This window comes from Mesocricetus auratus, unplaced genomic scaffold (assembly GCF_017639785.1).
Source record: "Mesocricetus auratus isolate SY011 unplaced genomic scaffold, BCM_Maur_2.0 Super-Scaffold_100022, whole genome shotgun sequence".
NCBI lineage: Eukaryota > Metazoa > Chordata > Mammalia > Rodentia > Cricetidae > Mesocricetus > Mesocricetus auratus.
In genome coordinates, this window is record NW_024429203.1 from 1927174 (window position 1) to 1942259 (window position 15086).

Consider the following 15086-nt stretch of genomic DNA (forward strand, 5'->3'; position numbering starts at 1 on the left):
TTCTTTTCCAAAAGCAGGACCCCATTTTGAACCGTCTCATGTGCCTCTGCAGGGCAAAGGTGGCACCAAGACACTGATGAACACTATCATGCAGCTGCGCAAGATCTGCAACCACCCCTACATGTTCCAGCACATCGAGGTGAGGGGCAGCCCAGGGGCCAAGCTCTTGCAGGCATAGCTGGGCTGCTTGTCCCTGATGCCTCTGTGTGTGTGTGTGTGTGTGTGTGTGTGTGTGTGTGTGTGTGTGTGTGTGTGTGTGTGTGTGTGTGTGTGTGTGTGTGTGTGTGTGTGTGTGTGTGTGTGTGTACGCGCATGTATGTAAAGGCCAGAAGTTGTCAAGTGTCTTCCTCTACTAATTGAGATAGTGTCTTTTATTGAACGGAGAGCTAGACAGAATAACTAATGAGCTCCACGGATCCATCTGCCTCCACCTCCACATCTCTGCTGGTACCCACATCAGCCACCAAGCCTGGCTTCTACTTATGTGCTAGGAATCCAAACTCAGGTCCTCATAATTGTACAGCAGGGGTTTTAGGGATGAAGGCATCTGTCTCCTTGGACCTTATGATGTCCTTGAGAATATCTTAAGGAGGGACTGGAGGTTAAGAGCACTGGCTGCTCTTCAGAGGTCCTGAGTTCAATTTCCAGCAACAACATGGTGGCTCACAATTATCTATAATGAGATATTTGCTGCCTTCTTCTGACCTGCAAACATACATGCAGGTAGAACACTATACATAATAAATAAATAAATCTTAAAAATAACAACAAAAAGAACAATGTAAGAAGCTGGGCATAGTGCTGCACTTTTTTAATCCTAGCACTGGGGGGGGCAAACACAAATGGATCTCTGTGGATTCGAGGTCAGCCTGGTCTACGTAGTGAATTCCAGGACAGCCATGGCTATATATAGATACCCTGTCTCAAAACAAAGCAACAAAAAAGACAGCCGAACATGGTGGTACAAGCCTTTAGTCCCGGTAAAGACAGGCGGATCTCTTGAATTCAAGGCCAGCTGGCTCTACAGAGTAAGTTCAAGGACAGCCAGAGCTACACAGAGAAACCCTATCTCAAAAAACAAAACATATGAAAAGGGGCTTAAGGTGTTCTCACTAGCCACGTCTATAGAACTATCTCTACTGAGTTTTGTTGTTGGTCTTTAGCATGTGTATGTGTGCATCAGTGCTGCTGCGAATGTAGCCAAGAATTATGACGTGTAAGCACATGCTCTGGCATTGGGTGTGCTCATTCCAACAGGTGTCTGACAAACCCTCACCGGGCTGAAAATAAATGTCTCTAAAGCTCCTTCTCCCTTGGGATGTGTTCCTACTGCTGAGGTTGCACATGTCCCTGACAGGGTTTCTCACACCCGATTATAAAGAGCTGCCATGGACATCAGTCAAGTCTGTGGCCACAGTCCCCAGTCATCATGAGTAACTGCTTTTGGAGAATCTGGACTCTTGCTCCCAAAAAAGCTTACATGTGTTTGTATTCTTGCTGTACAGTTTCAGGAACGTTATAGACCTCCAATGCCTTGGAGTTCCATCTCCGGGTGGTCTGAGGTGTTCACATTGGTGCCCCAGTGTTGTGTAGTTTTCTTCCCATCCATCCAGGAAAAGCATGAGGGTTGGTATTTGGTGCACTGAGGCCAACAACATCCATATCTGGACTTGGGGCCACTGCAGGCCACAATTGGCCACCAGTGTGAACTCTCATTCCTCTGCAGTAGCAGTCTGGACCATGGGCTTGACTGGGCAGCCCCTTCCTTTCCTGCCTTGGCACTGATCCATCTCTTGTCCTGTTGCAGGAGTCCTTTTCTGAGCACTTGGGGTTCACCGGCGGCATCGTGCAAGGGTGAGAAGCTTCCCAGCTCTGGGGGTGGGCAGCAGTCTGCCAGGAGGGGTCTGTAATCTTGTTCAGTGGCTTTGTTGCTGTGGTTAATATTTACCTGGTATCTGAGGCAGACTGGCCTCCTGGACCGTGGCTCTGCTGCCCACAATGTAACCCTAGACGGCTTCTGTAATACCTGAGTCTAAATCCACCCACTCTGCATAAGTACACTTGATACCCTGTGAGAGTGTATCCTGCAGCTTCCTTATGCGCAGGCTCCACTTCTCTTTCTTTTGGGTTGTTGGGACGTGGTCTCAACGTGTGGACTGGGCTCTTATGTAACTATGTAGCCCAGGATAGCTAATCATCTCCCTCCTGAAAGAGTTGGATTCCTTCTGCCTCAGCCTTCCAAGTGCTGGGACCATTGGTATGTGATATCATGCTTGATTCTAGACCACATTTCTATAAGTCCATAGTGGTATCCCTGGATACCAGGTTTAGATTGTCACCAAGAGCCTTGTTGCAAACATTCTTGAAGTTGATGTCACATTTCCAGCCTTGCGTTGCTTGCCTGTAAGGGCATAATGTGGGATTAGAAGGGCAATGATGCTTTTGCTCTTGGGTTGGATTAGGTCTGGGGCCTCACCATACTAGTCAAGTACTTCACTATTATGTGCACGCCTGTCCCTCTTGATGTTGAGCTAGGGCCTGTATAGTCTTTGGTCTTATGCTCTCCTGCTGCAGCTGGGATTACAGGAATGCACCAGCAGGCCTAGCTTCAAAAAGTCCTGTGGACCTGTATGTGTTTATGTCATATGGCTTTTAATACATCTCAGACACTACTCTATCCCACTGTCCCTGCCACTCAGCCTGTTTCCCCATGTCTAAAGCTAGAGGAAATGAGAGAATCCTGGGATTCTTTAGTCTAGAGTCCAGTACCTAGTGTCAGCTGTTCTTTCTAACCAGCTGGTGGCAGACCCAGCATCCTGGGAGCAACTCAGGCTCGTATCCACCCTCTCAGCATTGTTTCTTTCTGGAGCCTTTTCTCTTTTTCTACCTTTACATTGGTTCTAGGGCTGTAACTCAGGTCAGCAGGCTTACAGGACAAATGCTTTACCCAGGAGCCAACTCCCTGGTTCTCTGGACATCATGTTTAATCACAATTTATTCTCTTTACGGCCTGGTAAAATGACATGTACATGGTCACTAGTGTCGTACCCTGATTGAGAGTAACCTGAGTTTAGCTGTAGCTGTGGGTAGGTCTGCTCGGGAAACCACCTCTTTGCCCTTGAATCTCCTGGGCAACTGTTATTGAGCTCACAGATGTATGACTGACCATCTGAATGTTTTCACCTCTTCCCTTCATGCACTAGATTGGACCTGTACCGTGCCTCAGGGAAATTTGAACTTCTTGATAGAATTCTACCCAAACTCCGTGCAACCAACCATAAAGTGCTACTCTTCTGCCAAATGACCTCCCTTATGACTATCATGGAAGACTACTTTGCATACCGTGGCTTCAAATACCTCAGGCTTGATGGTGAGTGGAAGGCAGTGTGCTTGAGAGATTCATTCCTGACCTGGTTACATGGGCTTGTAGTTCAGTGATACACTGAATCCTAGCTGCTTGGAACAGGGAGGAAGGCCTGCAGTTGTTTGATTAGACCCCTGTTCTCTGGAGTCCTCATTGCAGTTGCTGGTTCAGTGTCGTGTTCTACTTGTGCCATTTCAGCAGAAGTTACACAAGCCCTCGTCACATGGGCATGAGCATAAGAGCACCACTAACATGGAGTCTGCATGCATGTGGATACTCTCCTCTATCTTGGCCTCATCCCTAGATAGGCTGTACTCAATGCTAGTGTCGCAAGCAGAGACACCAACTTTCCCCCACCTCTGGGCAGGCTGGCTTTCCCTGAACTGCTTTGCCATAGCCTCTCACAGGCCTGGCCAGAGCTGAATGAGGCTCAGTTGCAATGGAACCATGGCCTGCTTGCAGGCAAGGTCAGGCTCTATGTACCAGCTGCCACAATATGTCTTTCCACTACCTCCTGGTGGAGGAAGAGACCCATATTGTTGACAGAACAAGTAGTCATGGCCCTAAAGCTAGTTTTCCCACACTGTCAACATGGGGAGATAGAGGGACTTGGGAACCTTGGGACCTATAAGATTTGGCAGCTTTCTGTTTGCCTAGTAGAGCCCTTAATTGGACACACTAGAGCTGGGTGTGCCTCACTCTAGACCTCCCTCTCCCCTTGCTCCACTCCTCATCCTCTGGATCTTTCTTAGTGCATTTAATAGAGATGTGGTTTCAGGGACCACCAGCCTGGGTTTGGATGTTGCTTCATCTTTTTGTGTGATTCTGTGGAGCCTCATCTGGAACATGCTAACCATAAGTGTACACATGTCTGTTTCTAGCCCCTCAAAATGTGCCAGGGCTACCTTGGCTAAGCCAACATCCTGTTCTATGTATTCACACATCTCGATGCTGTCCAAATGCTGCTGAAGTCCAAGTGGGTGGGCTTCTTCAGCTGTCCCCTCAAGGACTTTTATCTGTTTGGTCTCAGCTGTGTGTGCTGCATGTGGTGTTAAGGCCACAGGCAGAGCTGCTCAAGGAGCAGGGGAAGGTCAGAATGCAGTGAGATGCCACTAGAGGGCGGGGCTGCTTTGTGCTGTGAGTGGCAAGTATAAGGGGCAGGCCTATTAGCCCTCTGCTAGCTAGGAGCCCAAGGAAGGCTGCTTCAGTGGGCACGGCTCTTAGGCATAGATTTTTTTCCTCTAAGCCCAGCCAAGCATACCCTAAGAAGGTAAGGGTGAGTGCCAGCTCTGTAGCTAGTGGCTCATCCCACCACCCCAGGCTACTAATGCTGAGGTGCTGTGATTCTTGTCAGGGCACAGTGCCAACTTTGTCAGCCGCTTGATGTCTGTCCTCATACAAAGAGTGAACAAGAGGCAGGAGGCCAGCCTGGTCTACTGAGAGAGTGCCAGGATAGCCTCCAAAGCTACACAGAGAAACCCTGTCTTGGAAAAACCAATGGATGAATGAATGAATGATTAGTTAGGAGGCATTACATCTGGAGATGGCAGTCCAGGAGCCTTCCATCATCTTCCTCTTCCAGTGGCTTGTGTCTTACAGGGTACAACTGGTCTGTGGAACCCATTTTTTAATCTCCTGAGATAGGTGTGGGTGACATTCAATAATGATATGCTGTACCTCCAAGTCCTTTTCTGATTGATCCTTTCACCCTGTAGAGGACACCTGTGGTTCTTGTGCCCTGCAACACTATCGCTGATGCCAAGGAACAAGCTCCTTTGTATCTCACCCCAGGGCATCTCCTGACCCTCTTCTCCTGTGCCTCTTAGGAACCACAAAAGCAGAGGACCGGGGCATGCTGCTAAAAACCTTTAATGAGCCTGGCTCTGAGTACTTCATTTTCCTGCTCAGTACCCGTGCCGGGGGGCTGGGTCTCAATCTGCAGTCAGCTGACACTGTGATCATCTTTGACAGTGACTGGAATCCCCACCAGGTAATGGCAGTGCTGAGGAGAAGGGATGCCTCCGTTCTTAGTGTCCACTGCTTCTCTGATGCTCTCCCTAATCTAGGAGCCGTCATATGTACATTTATTGGTCCATGGTGGTCAGGAATTCCCCTCCTCCTTGTGTGACCTTGCACCCTGACTCGGGGAGGGCGTCTTTCCAGTTTCCATGTTTTTATTCCTGGGTGCATATGGGCAGTAACTAGCACAGACATAGAGCCCTTGTCTGGATTATATTAGCTGAGAAAAAAAAGTAGAAAACAGCCTCCTACGCTACAGGACTAAAGATGACTCGTCCCTGGGTGCAGCCCTTCTAGACCTGTCTTGTGTCCCACACATAGTCCCACTAAGTGAAACCAGACCTGGGCAAGCTCTGTGCTCTGTTCACTACTTCTCTTGCTCCTTAGTGACATTTGCCTTGGGGCCCCCATGCAGAAGATGCCAGGGTGTGCTGATTTGTACATTTAACAGTTTGAAGATGAGTAGCAAATTTACTCTATCTCTTCATTCGGGTGTACTATATTAGTTTAGTTTGCAATGCAAATACTAGTATATAATGTGAACTAGTGTCCCCATTCCCATCATCATTCTGCATCTGCCAGGCACATGACAGTGTTATTACTGATGTGTAGTAGTATGTCCTGTCCCATTTAGCCATCATTGCCTGCCACTGCTCCAGAGAACACATGTAAAGCTATTTGACTGTTGCCTCTGCTGCAAGGTGCGTCAGAATCTAGCAGCTCCAAGACAGTTTTCCTCTAGCCCAACAGGCAGGTTTCTATATTTCCTGTCTGTTCGATGACCATTTATTAGACCCTAGGGACCTTGTTTGTCCTTGGAACACTTTTGCAAGTCAAGTACCCTCTAGTCCCTTGGTTCTTAACCAGTGAGTCATGTGCACCATCCTTTCACTGGAGTTGCTTAAGACATTCTGAAAACAGTTACTTACATTATAATTTATAACTGTAGCCAGATTACTGTTATGGAGTAGTAATGAAAGTAATTTTATGAGCCGGACGTTGGTGGCGCATATCTTCAATCCCAGCACCCAGGAAGCAGAGGCAAGTGGATCTCTGTGAGTTCAAGGCCAACCTGGTCTACAGAGCAAGTGCCAGGACAGGCTCCAAAGCCATACAGAGAAACTGTCTCAAAAAAACCAAAAGGAAAAAAAAAGTATTTTTATGTTTGGGGGTCGCCACTAAAGATCCTCAGCATGAGGAAAGTTGAGAAGCATGCTCTAATCAGATCAGCCCTGAGCAAAAGTGATTTCCTCAGTCGTGAGGCATTGCCTTCAGGTGCTGGCTGCTTGTGTGTAGCTGACCCACTCCCACTGACCTAGTAGAAATTACCCATGTGGTGGTGAAATTGCCTAGTTGGTCACTGTCATCACTGTGATGAGTGTCAGTATAGTTTCTGACCAGATGCTACTGACGGACCATTTCCTAAGAATTGGTCAGGTAATAACAGAAGTCAAGCAGAGGCCACTTGAGGGCCAGCCAGGGGCACATTATCAAGGCCAGCCTTGCCAGCAATTATCCTGACATACCTGGGTCCAGCTATGGAAGAAATTCCTATGATCAGGTATGAGTCTCAAATTGAGGATCATTGTTGATACCCAGCCTTTCCCACACAGCTTCTGGCCCAAAGATAATTGCACACAGTGTCACTCTGCTAAAAGCCTTGACTGCCGTGTTGTCAGGAGCAGACTACTTTAGTTCCTGTACTGTACTCCTCACACCCATTTTCGCTGTCTGTACTGAAGCTGTAGGATCTGAAACTCAAAAACGTTTGCCCGAGGCCCAGGATGCACAGAAGTGCCATCCGCACAACTGTGAGATACCATGCTGTGGATGTTTGACACAGCTGCTCGGGGTGTTGCCCTAGAGTAACTTCTTCAAAAAAGAAGTATCCAGGGGCTAGGGAGGTGGCCCAGCAACCAAGAGCATATACTTGTAGAGCACCTGAGTTTGGTTCCCTGCATCTGTGTCCAGTGGCTCACAGCATCTCCAGTTCTACATTCTCTGACACACACACACACTTACACTTAAAGTAGATATTTGGGTTTTTGTTGTTGTTGTTTTTAAAGTATTCATTGGGTCCCAGGAAAGTAGACAACCTTTTTAGGCTAAGCAAGGCCCTTCCCGGCCCCTAGGGACAGATCACAAGTTCATTCTTGGGTTCCTGGCTCATGAAGCTGCAAGCCAGGGCTAAACATGTCTAGAATTCCCCAGACTGATACACCTCCTCTCCCAAGGACCTGCAAGCACAGGATCGCGCCCATCGAATTGGGCAGCAGAATGAGGTACGGGTGCTCCGCCTGTGCACCGTTAACAGTGTGGAGGAGAAGATCCTGGCCGCTGCCAAATACAAACTCAATGTGGACCAGAAGGTTATCCAGGCTGGCATGTTCGACCAGAAGTCATCCAGCCATGAGCGGCGAGCCTTTCTGCAGGCCATCCTGGAGCATGAGGAGCAGGATGAGGTGAGCATGGTGCCAGCCTGGCGCAGCGTGAATGGTGGATGCATGAGGCTTTCGTTTTTGGTTTTGTACCTTTTTTGCACTCTTGGTTTTTGGTTTTTTTGTTTTTGTTTTTTGGTTTTTTGGTTTTGGTTTTTTTGCGTCCCTTTGGAGTAAAGGGAGTGTGGGCTGAGCAGAAAGGATGCGCACTTGCTTTCCCTTCAAAGTGGGTTTTTTCTAAACTGCTGGTGACAGACGCTGCATTGACAGCCCTGGAGACTGAAGTCCTGTATTTATCCACAGAGCAGACACTGCAGCACGGGCAGCGGCAGTGCCAGCTTCGCCCACACTGCCCCTCCGCCAGCGGGCGTCAACCCCGACTTGGAGGAGCCACCTCTAAAGGTGAGAGGGGTAGTTCAGTCTCCACGCCCACTCAATTCTCGGCTTCTCGCTGAGACTGGCCAGCAAGGGCCTGACCCCACAGCGTGCGTGTGTGTGTGTGTATGTGTGTGCCTCTTGCTGACGCGTGGGATCCTCCACCGCAGCCAGCCTGGGACCTCCAGCTCATCAGCTCATCTCCTGTGGACGGACACCGCTGCTCGCCTCTGAGCCAGGCCACCACCCAGCCCAGCCCCACCCTAGTCAGACTAAAGCTTTGCAATCTTGTAGGAGGAAGATGAGGTACCTGATGATGAAACCGTCAACCAGATGATTGCCCGGCATGAAGAAGAGTTTGACCTCTTTATGGTGAGCACCTGGGCTGGGACCGCACAGATGATAGTGGTATCCCTGTAGCTGTTGGAGCTGATGTCCCTCTTCATGTAGCTTTCTTGTGCCTTCAGCTGACCCTCATGTTGTAGAGATAGTGAGGGATACCACACTGCCATTTCTGTATGTGATCCTCATCCTGTGGGCTCCTTGCCCAAAGGCTCCCTCCTTTTATAGGGGAGCTGAATGGATTCTGCAGGCCTTAGGGCTGTCTAGGTCCTGAGCCACAGATTCTCCCATGCTGCTATGTGCTAGTATGAAGTTCAGGTGGGGCTCTTTCAGCCCCAGTAGGGCTAGTGTCTTCCTCCAAGGCCATGATACAGACATTCTCGTGCTCAAGGTACGATCACTTACCAGGGTCTGCTGTAGCAGCCAGGTCCAGTCAATCCCCAAAATGAAGCGCTGTTGCATTTCTCTTTAGTACCTAGTGTCCCTGCAGACCATGATACAGTCCCTGTGAGGCCACATTGAGGGTCTTGCTCTCTGTGCTGACTTGTTTCTACCCTTCCCCCCCACACCCACATCTCAGCGCATGGACTTGGATCGCAGACGTGAAGAGGCCCGCAACCCCAAGCGGAAGCCACGCCTGATGGAAGAGGATGAGCTGCCATCCTGGATCATCAAGGATGATGCTGAGGTAGAGCGGCTGACATGTGAGGAAGAGGAAGAGAAGATGTTTGGCCGTGGTTCCCGTCACCGCAAGGAGGTGGACTACAGTGACTCACTGACAGAGAAGCAGTGGCTCAAGGTACATGCCTGAGAGGGCTGTGTGCTACAGATCATGCCAGGCAGGGCTGGGAGCACAGGCCAGGCCTCCTTGGGTCATCCCAGCTGGACCTTCCCACATTGCTGGCTGTAGTGACCACTGCATGGCTTCTAAGCATCTTTAGTTTCCCCTCCATAGCTGCCACAGGGAAGAGCCACGTTGTCACGGGCAGCACCTAGCATGCTATCCGCTCTCTTAGGCTCTTCAAGTCTGGGTGCTTACCTCTTTATGTGGTTGGTTGGCTGATAAGGGACCCTGATAAGCAATTAGCAAGTTTCCCTGGGGGTGGCCAGGAGCTGGGCTCATAGTCTGACAGTGGAGAAGACTGAGGTTTCAAGTCCCTGCCTGCTTGCTGAGCTGACTGTCCCCGGGCACACCGAGAGGAGGGCAGCATTCTTTGAGTATGTGGCAGCTGTCCAAGCAGCAGTAGCTGCACATGGTGAGTGAGGTCGTAGCTAAGTGTCTGGCATTGGTGCCAGGAGATTAAGCTAGTGATTTGAAATCTGGCCCTGAAGTCAAGTAAGCACAGTCTGGGAGCAGCTCTTTAGGAGTAGGCAGGTGGCAATCGAGGCATGATCCATGTGGCCCTGCTAGGAGGCCAGGCAGCACTGGCCCCTCCTGAGAGCTCAGAAGCCCCTCATCTAGGGAGCACACCAGGGAAGCCAGTGTGGTGGCTCAGATCTGCTCCCAAGGTTGAGGCAGGAGGATTAAGGAGAATTCCAGTGCAACCGAGCAAGACCTTGTCAAAGAAAAGAACCTACCAAGAGGTCAAACTGCAGAGCTGGGGCAGGACCACCAGGAAGACAGTCTTTTCTGTGATAAGGCCATGGCTCCTACAGGATTCATCATCTGGGTGGCTTTACATTAAATTAGTATAGTACATCTGCTAAGTTTTGTGCCCAGGTTTTCGAGGTGGGATTCAAGTGTCACAGGTAGCCCCTTTTGAAGGTGCATTGCTAGTCAGGCAGTATTCCTTTCCGCATTAGAGCAGCTTCATAGCCCCCTCCCCCAAAGTCCACTCTTCCTGTTGCCTCTGTTAACTCCTTTGTTCGCCTCATCCTGGAAGCCACATTAGTCTGAATTTAGTGAGCTCTTTTTATGTTGTTGGTGGTGGTGGTGGTTGGTTGGTTGGTTTTCAAGATGGCTTTTCTCTATGTACTTCTGGCTGTCCTGGAACTCAGTTTGTGGTCCAGGCTGGCCTCAAATTCAGAGAGCCCCCTGCCTCCGCCTCCTGAGTGCTAGGATGAAACCACCATCACCTAGAGTTTTTTTTTTTTAAAGATTTATTTATTATGAATATAACATTCTGCCTCCATTTATGTCTGCACGCCAGAAGAGGGCGCCAGATCTCATTATGGATGGTTGTGAGCCACCATGTGGTTGCTGGGAATTGAACTTCAGGACCTCTGGAAGAGCAGTCAGTGCTCTTAACCTCTGAGCCATCTCTCCAGCCCCTAGAGTTTTTTGTTTTTAAACATGGAAACACTTTGTGAATTTCATGTTATCCTTAGTAGAGACCATGCTAACCTTCTCTGTTTCGCTACTTGCACTACTTGGCTTTTCTTTTCTTTTTTTTTTTTTTTCTTTTAGCATACAGTATTTGGCCTGTAGGGATACATGCACACCAGAAGAGGGCACCAAATCTCATTATAGATTGTTTCGAGCCACCTTGTACTCGGAATTGAACTCAGGGCCTCTGGAATAGCAGCGAGTACTCTTAACTGCTGAGCCATCTCTCTAGCCCCTACTTTGGGTATTTTTAAATGACTGATTGATATACTTAAGACAAGGCTGCATTCTGTAGCCCAGACTGGCCTTGTACTCTTAATTTCCTATATCCTCTCCACCCCGTCAAGTGCTCTTACCACAGGCAAGCATCACACACTCTGCCGTTCTAATAATGTGGCTGTGTGGCGTGTGTGGGCCTGTCTTGTCTCTCTTGTGTGTACGTTGGAATAGTATTGATGGAACAGATGGCCGTCACACCCGTGCCAGTCCTTGGTCTTGCTGTGTCTCACTAACATCTGTCATCTCTCGCCTTGGTTGTGTTTGTGTGCCTCTTGCCCATCCCTGTATCTTCTGGAGAAACTTAATCGTTTGGCCATGTCCATTGCCACCCACTCCTATCCCTTTGAGGAAACTTTCTTGCTATGCTGCCCATTCTGGTTTCCAACTCATGGGTTCAAGCAGTCCTCCTGCCTCAGCCTCATGAGTAGCTGGGATTGTAAACACACGGTAGTGCCTACTCTTTCTCTTTTCTAACGGTTTTTTTTGTTTTGTTTTTCAAGACAGGGTTTCTCTGTGTAGAACTTGCTGTCTGGGAACTCACTCTGTAGACCAGGCTGCCTTCAAATTCAGAGGCCTATCTATATCTCCCAAGTGCTGGGATTAAAGGTGTGAACCACTGCCTGGCTTTTTTTTTTTTAAATGACGTTTCTATTTATTTATTTGAAGTATGTGTTTCTACGTTTGTGTATATGTTCGTGGATTGGGACGCACCCAATCCATGGTGTGTATAGAGGTTAAAGGACAACCTGATAGGAGGCACTTCTGACCTTTTACTATGAGGATCCTGAGCACCAAACTCAAGTCATCAGCTTGGTAACAAGCACCTTTGAGTACTGAGCCATCTCTCCAGCCCCAATAGATCTTTATAAATCTCTTTCTGTTTTTTGTTTTGTTTTTGTTTGTTTTGTTCTAGTATTCCGAGACAAGGATTCTCTGTGTAACAATCCCAGCTGTCCTGGAATTCTCTTGGTAGGCTAGGATGGCCTCAAACTCAGAGATGTGCCTGCCCCTGCCTCCCAAGTGCTGGTATTAAAGGTGTACGCCGCCGCCGCCACCAGGCCATAAATCTCTTTTCATAGATACACATAGCAAGAAATGGATTCCTCTTCTTTGGGTTCTTTTTAGTATATTTGTGTGTGATTGTACATGTCCTGAGCCGCTGAGTCTAGAGGGAATCTGATCCCTGACTATGGAGTTGGAGCAGGGGAATGAGCCACCTGACATGGGTGCTGGGAATTGAACTAGGATTCTCTGCAAAAGCAGTATGAACCCTTAACCCCTGAGCACCCCATCCCCCTTTTACCTTCTTGGTGTCCTTGGAACCACAAAAGGGTTTTCATTCTTGAAGTTACTTGTTGTTTTGTGTGTGATGCTTGCTTGTGAGTGCAGGCACACACATGTGGCGCTCATGGAAGTCAGAGCACTTGCAGGAGTCTGTTCTCTTCCAACCATCTTGTGATACGGGGCTTGGTGGCAAACTCTCAGGAGTCATCTTGGTGGTGCTGTTTATCTTTATTGTTTATGCCCAATGTATATTTAAAACTTGCCAAATCCAAGGTCACATGGATTTATCCCTGTTTTCTGTTTTGTTTTTATCCTTATACTTTGTGGGATAGAATCTGCTGTTTGAGCCCTAGCCAGCCTGGTAGTTGTTATGTGACCCCCAGGCTGTCTTCAAACTCATAGTTATCCTCTTGCCTCAGTCTCCCCAGTGTTAGGATTATAGGTGTGTACCACCAGGCCTGACTTTTGCCTTTTGTTTTGAGAGGTTTGTAGTTTTACTTCTTTTAAAAACAGAGCACTTCTGGGCCTGGAGAGTTGGCTCAGTGGTTAAAAACTTGTTGAGAAGCACCTGGGTTCTATTCCCAGCACCCATTGAGGCTCACCACCTCACCTCCGTAAGCACACATGCAGTACACAGGCATGTATGCAGGCAAAATGTTCACAGTTGTTTGTTTGTTTGTATCATCCTTTTTAAAAAAAAAACACTTCAGGAATTCGAGTGTCTCTTGGTGTTTCGTGTTGTCTCTAAAGATTTATTTACTTTTCTTTTATCATATGGGTGTTTTTTCTGTGTGTGCGTCTCTGCCTATGGTGGCCAAACGAAGGCATCAGTCAGCTCCCCTGAAACTGAGTTGCAGATGGTCGTGAACATCATGTGAGTGTAGGTAATAGAACCCAGATTCTCTGGAAGAGCAGCTGGTGCTCTCAACCACCAAGTCATCTCTCCAGCCCCTTTTGGTATTTTCTATTGGCTAAACTGGCAGGACATTAAATTTAAGGACAGCCCGTGTCCACAGACCCCATGCGTACCAGGACTAAAGATGCATCCCACCATTCCTGGCTTTGATGAGGGTTCTGAAGATCTAAACTCAGGTCCTTGGCTTGCAAAACAGACACTTTTCCACTGGGATATTTCCCAACCCTCATAATTAACACATTAAGTTCTGTGATCCAGGTGGTAGTGGCATACACCCTAATCCTAGAACTAAGGAGGCAGAAGCAGGTGGGTCTCTGAGTTTGAGACCAACCTGGTCTACAGAATGAGTTCCAGGACAGATGGAGCTGTTACACAGAGAAACCCTACCTCAAAAAAGAAACAAATAAGAAAGTTCTCTGATCTATCTTGAGTAATTATAAGTATAAGAAATAGGGTCCAAGCCGGGCGTTGTTGCCGCACGCCTTTAATCCCAGCACTTGGGAGGCAGAGGCAGGCAGATCTCTGTGAGTTCGAGACCAGCCTGGACTCCCAAGGGAGTTCCAGGACAGCCTCCAAAGCTACAGAGAAACCCTGTCTCAAAAAAAAGCCAAAAAAGAAAAAAAAAAAAAAAAAAGAAATAGGGTCCAGTTTGAATGCCAGCAGTCCTGGCAACATTTGCTGAAGAGGATATTTTGTACATTGAGTACACCTTACCTTATAATAAATTCACACTTACAACACCAGATGTGGTAACACATGCCTGTTACCCCAGTACTTGGGAGATAGAGGTAGGAGGATGACAAGTTCAAGGCCACCCTCAATTTCCATTTACAATAATGAAATCTCTAAAATCAGCCCTCTCCTGTGCTGCTAGTAGGCATGTGATTTGTGCCATTCCTCAGGCCACTCACTCTGTATGTGCAGATCTTACAGCTTATCTGACTGCTACCCAGGGCTGACCCCTGTAGTCTCTTTCTGGGGCTGCTCTGATAAAGTACCATTATCGTGCCACTCAACCCAGTTTTGAAACAGCCTGTGACTGTTGGAGAACCAGGAGACTAAAGGCAAATTGCTGGCAGGGTCATTTTCCGTTAGGGGTCCTGGGCAATATCCTTGGCTCTCCCAGCTTCTGGGGCTCCAGCAACTCTAGGCTTGTAGCTACCTCTCTCTAGTCTCTGCCCCCGTCTCACCAGGGTATGGAGGGCATGGAGAAATGTCTTAGTGGTTAAGAACATGTACTCCCTTACAGAAGATCCAGGTTCAGTTTCTGGCACTCATATCTCCAGCCCCAGGCGCTCTAATGCCCATGCATGCATGTAATTAAGAGTAGTAAGAAGAGGGTGGTAGCTGCTTCTCAGTGCTAGACTATCATGCTCAAGACCCAGGGTTCAGTCACTGCTACTTACTCCCCACCAAAACAAAACTATGAACAGATTGTAAGGACCTCATTTCCATATAAGGTCGAGTTATGAAGTTCTGGGTAGATATGTCTTTGGGGAACAGTATTAAGCCATTGCTCATTCCTCGGTGCAACAAAGCTTACACCTGCTGCTGCGTTCTCTAATGTTGATTGCTTTCTTGGCCTAGAGTCTTTCCCCTTCTACCCTGCTTCAGCTTGAAACTTAGTTGTCACTTTTCTTGTGAGGTTTGACTGTCCATCTGACTTCAGCATGCAGCCCTATACCTGGAAACTGCCAGAGTCTAGGTATGAAACAGCAACTTGCTAGGTCTTTTGGATCCAGG

General features: G+C 48.2%; 1 protein-coding gene across 7 annotated transcripts in view; it reads left to right on the forward strand.

Annotated features, from left to right (window-relative positions):
* Positions 1 to 15086, forward strand: part of Smarca4 (SWI/SNF related, matrix associated, actin dependent regulator of chromatin, subfamily a, member 4) — a 95207-nt gene that overhangs the window by 60275 nt on the left and 19846 nt on the right. For 4 of the 7 annotated variants that reach the window (XM_013119376.3, XM_021232094.2, XM_021232095.2 and 1 more), the window contains exons 22-29: positions 53 to 139; positions 1808 to 1854; positions 3204 to 3370; positions 5191 to 5354; positions 7618 to 7845; positions 8125 to 8223; positions 8491 to 8568; positions 9119 to 9337. In XM_013119376.3, coding sequence (XP_012974830.1) covers positions 53 to 139; positions 1808 to 1854; positions 3204 to 3370; positions 5191 to 5354; positions 7618 to 7845; positions 8125 to 8223; positions 8491 to 8568; positions 9119 to 9337 — 1089 coding nt within the window. The remainder of the gene's footprint in view (positions 1 to 52; positions 140 to 1807; positions 1855 to 3203; positions 3371 to 5190; positions 5355 to 7617; positions 7846 to 8124; positions 8224 to 8490; positions 8569 to 9118; positions 9338 to 15086) is intronic. The other 3 variants (XM_040730183.1, XM_021232097.2, XM_021232098.2) reach the window with 1 other exon arrangement.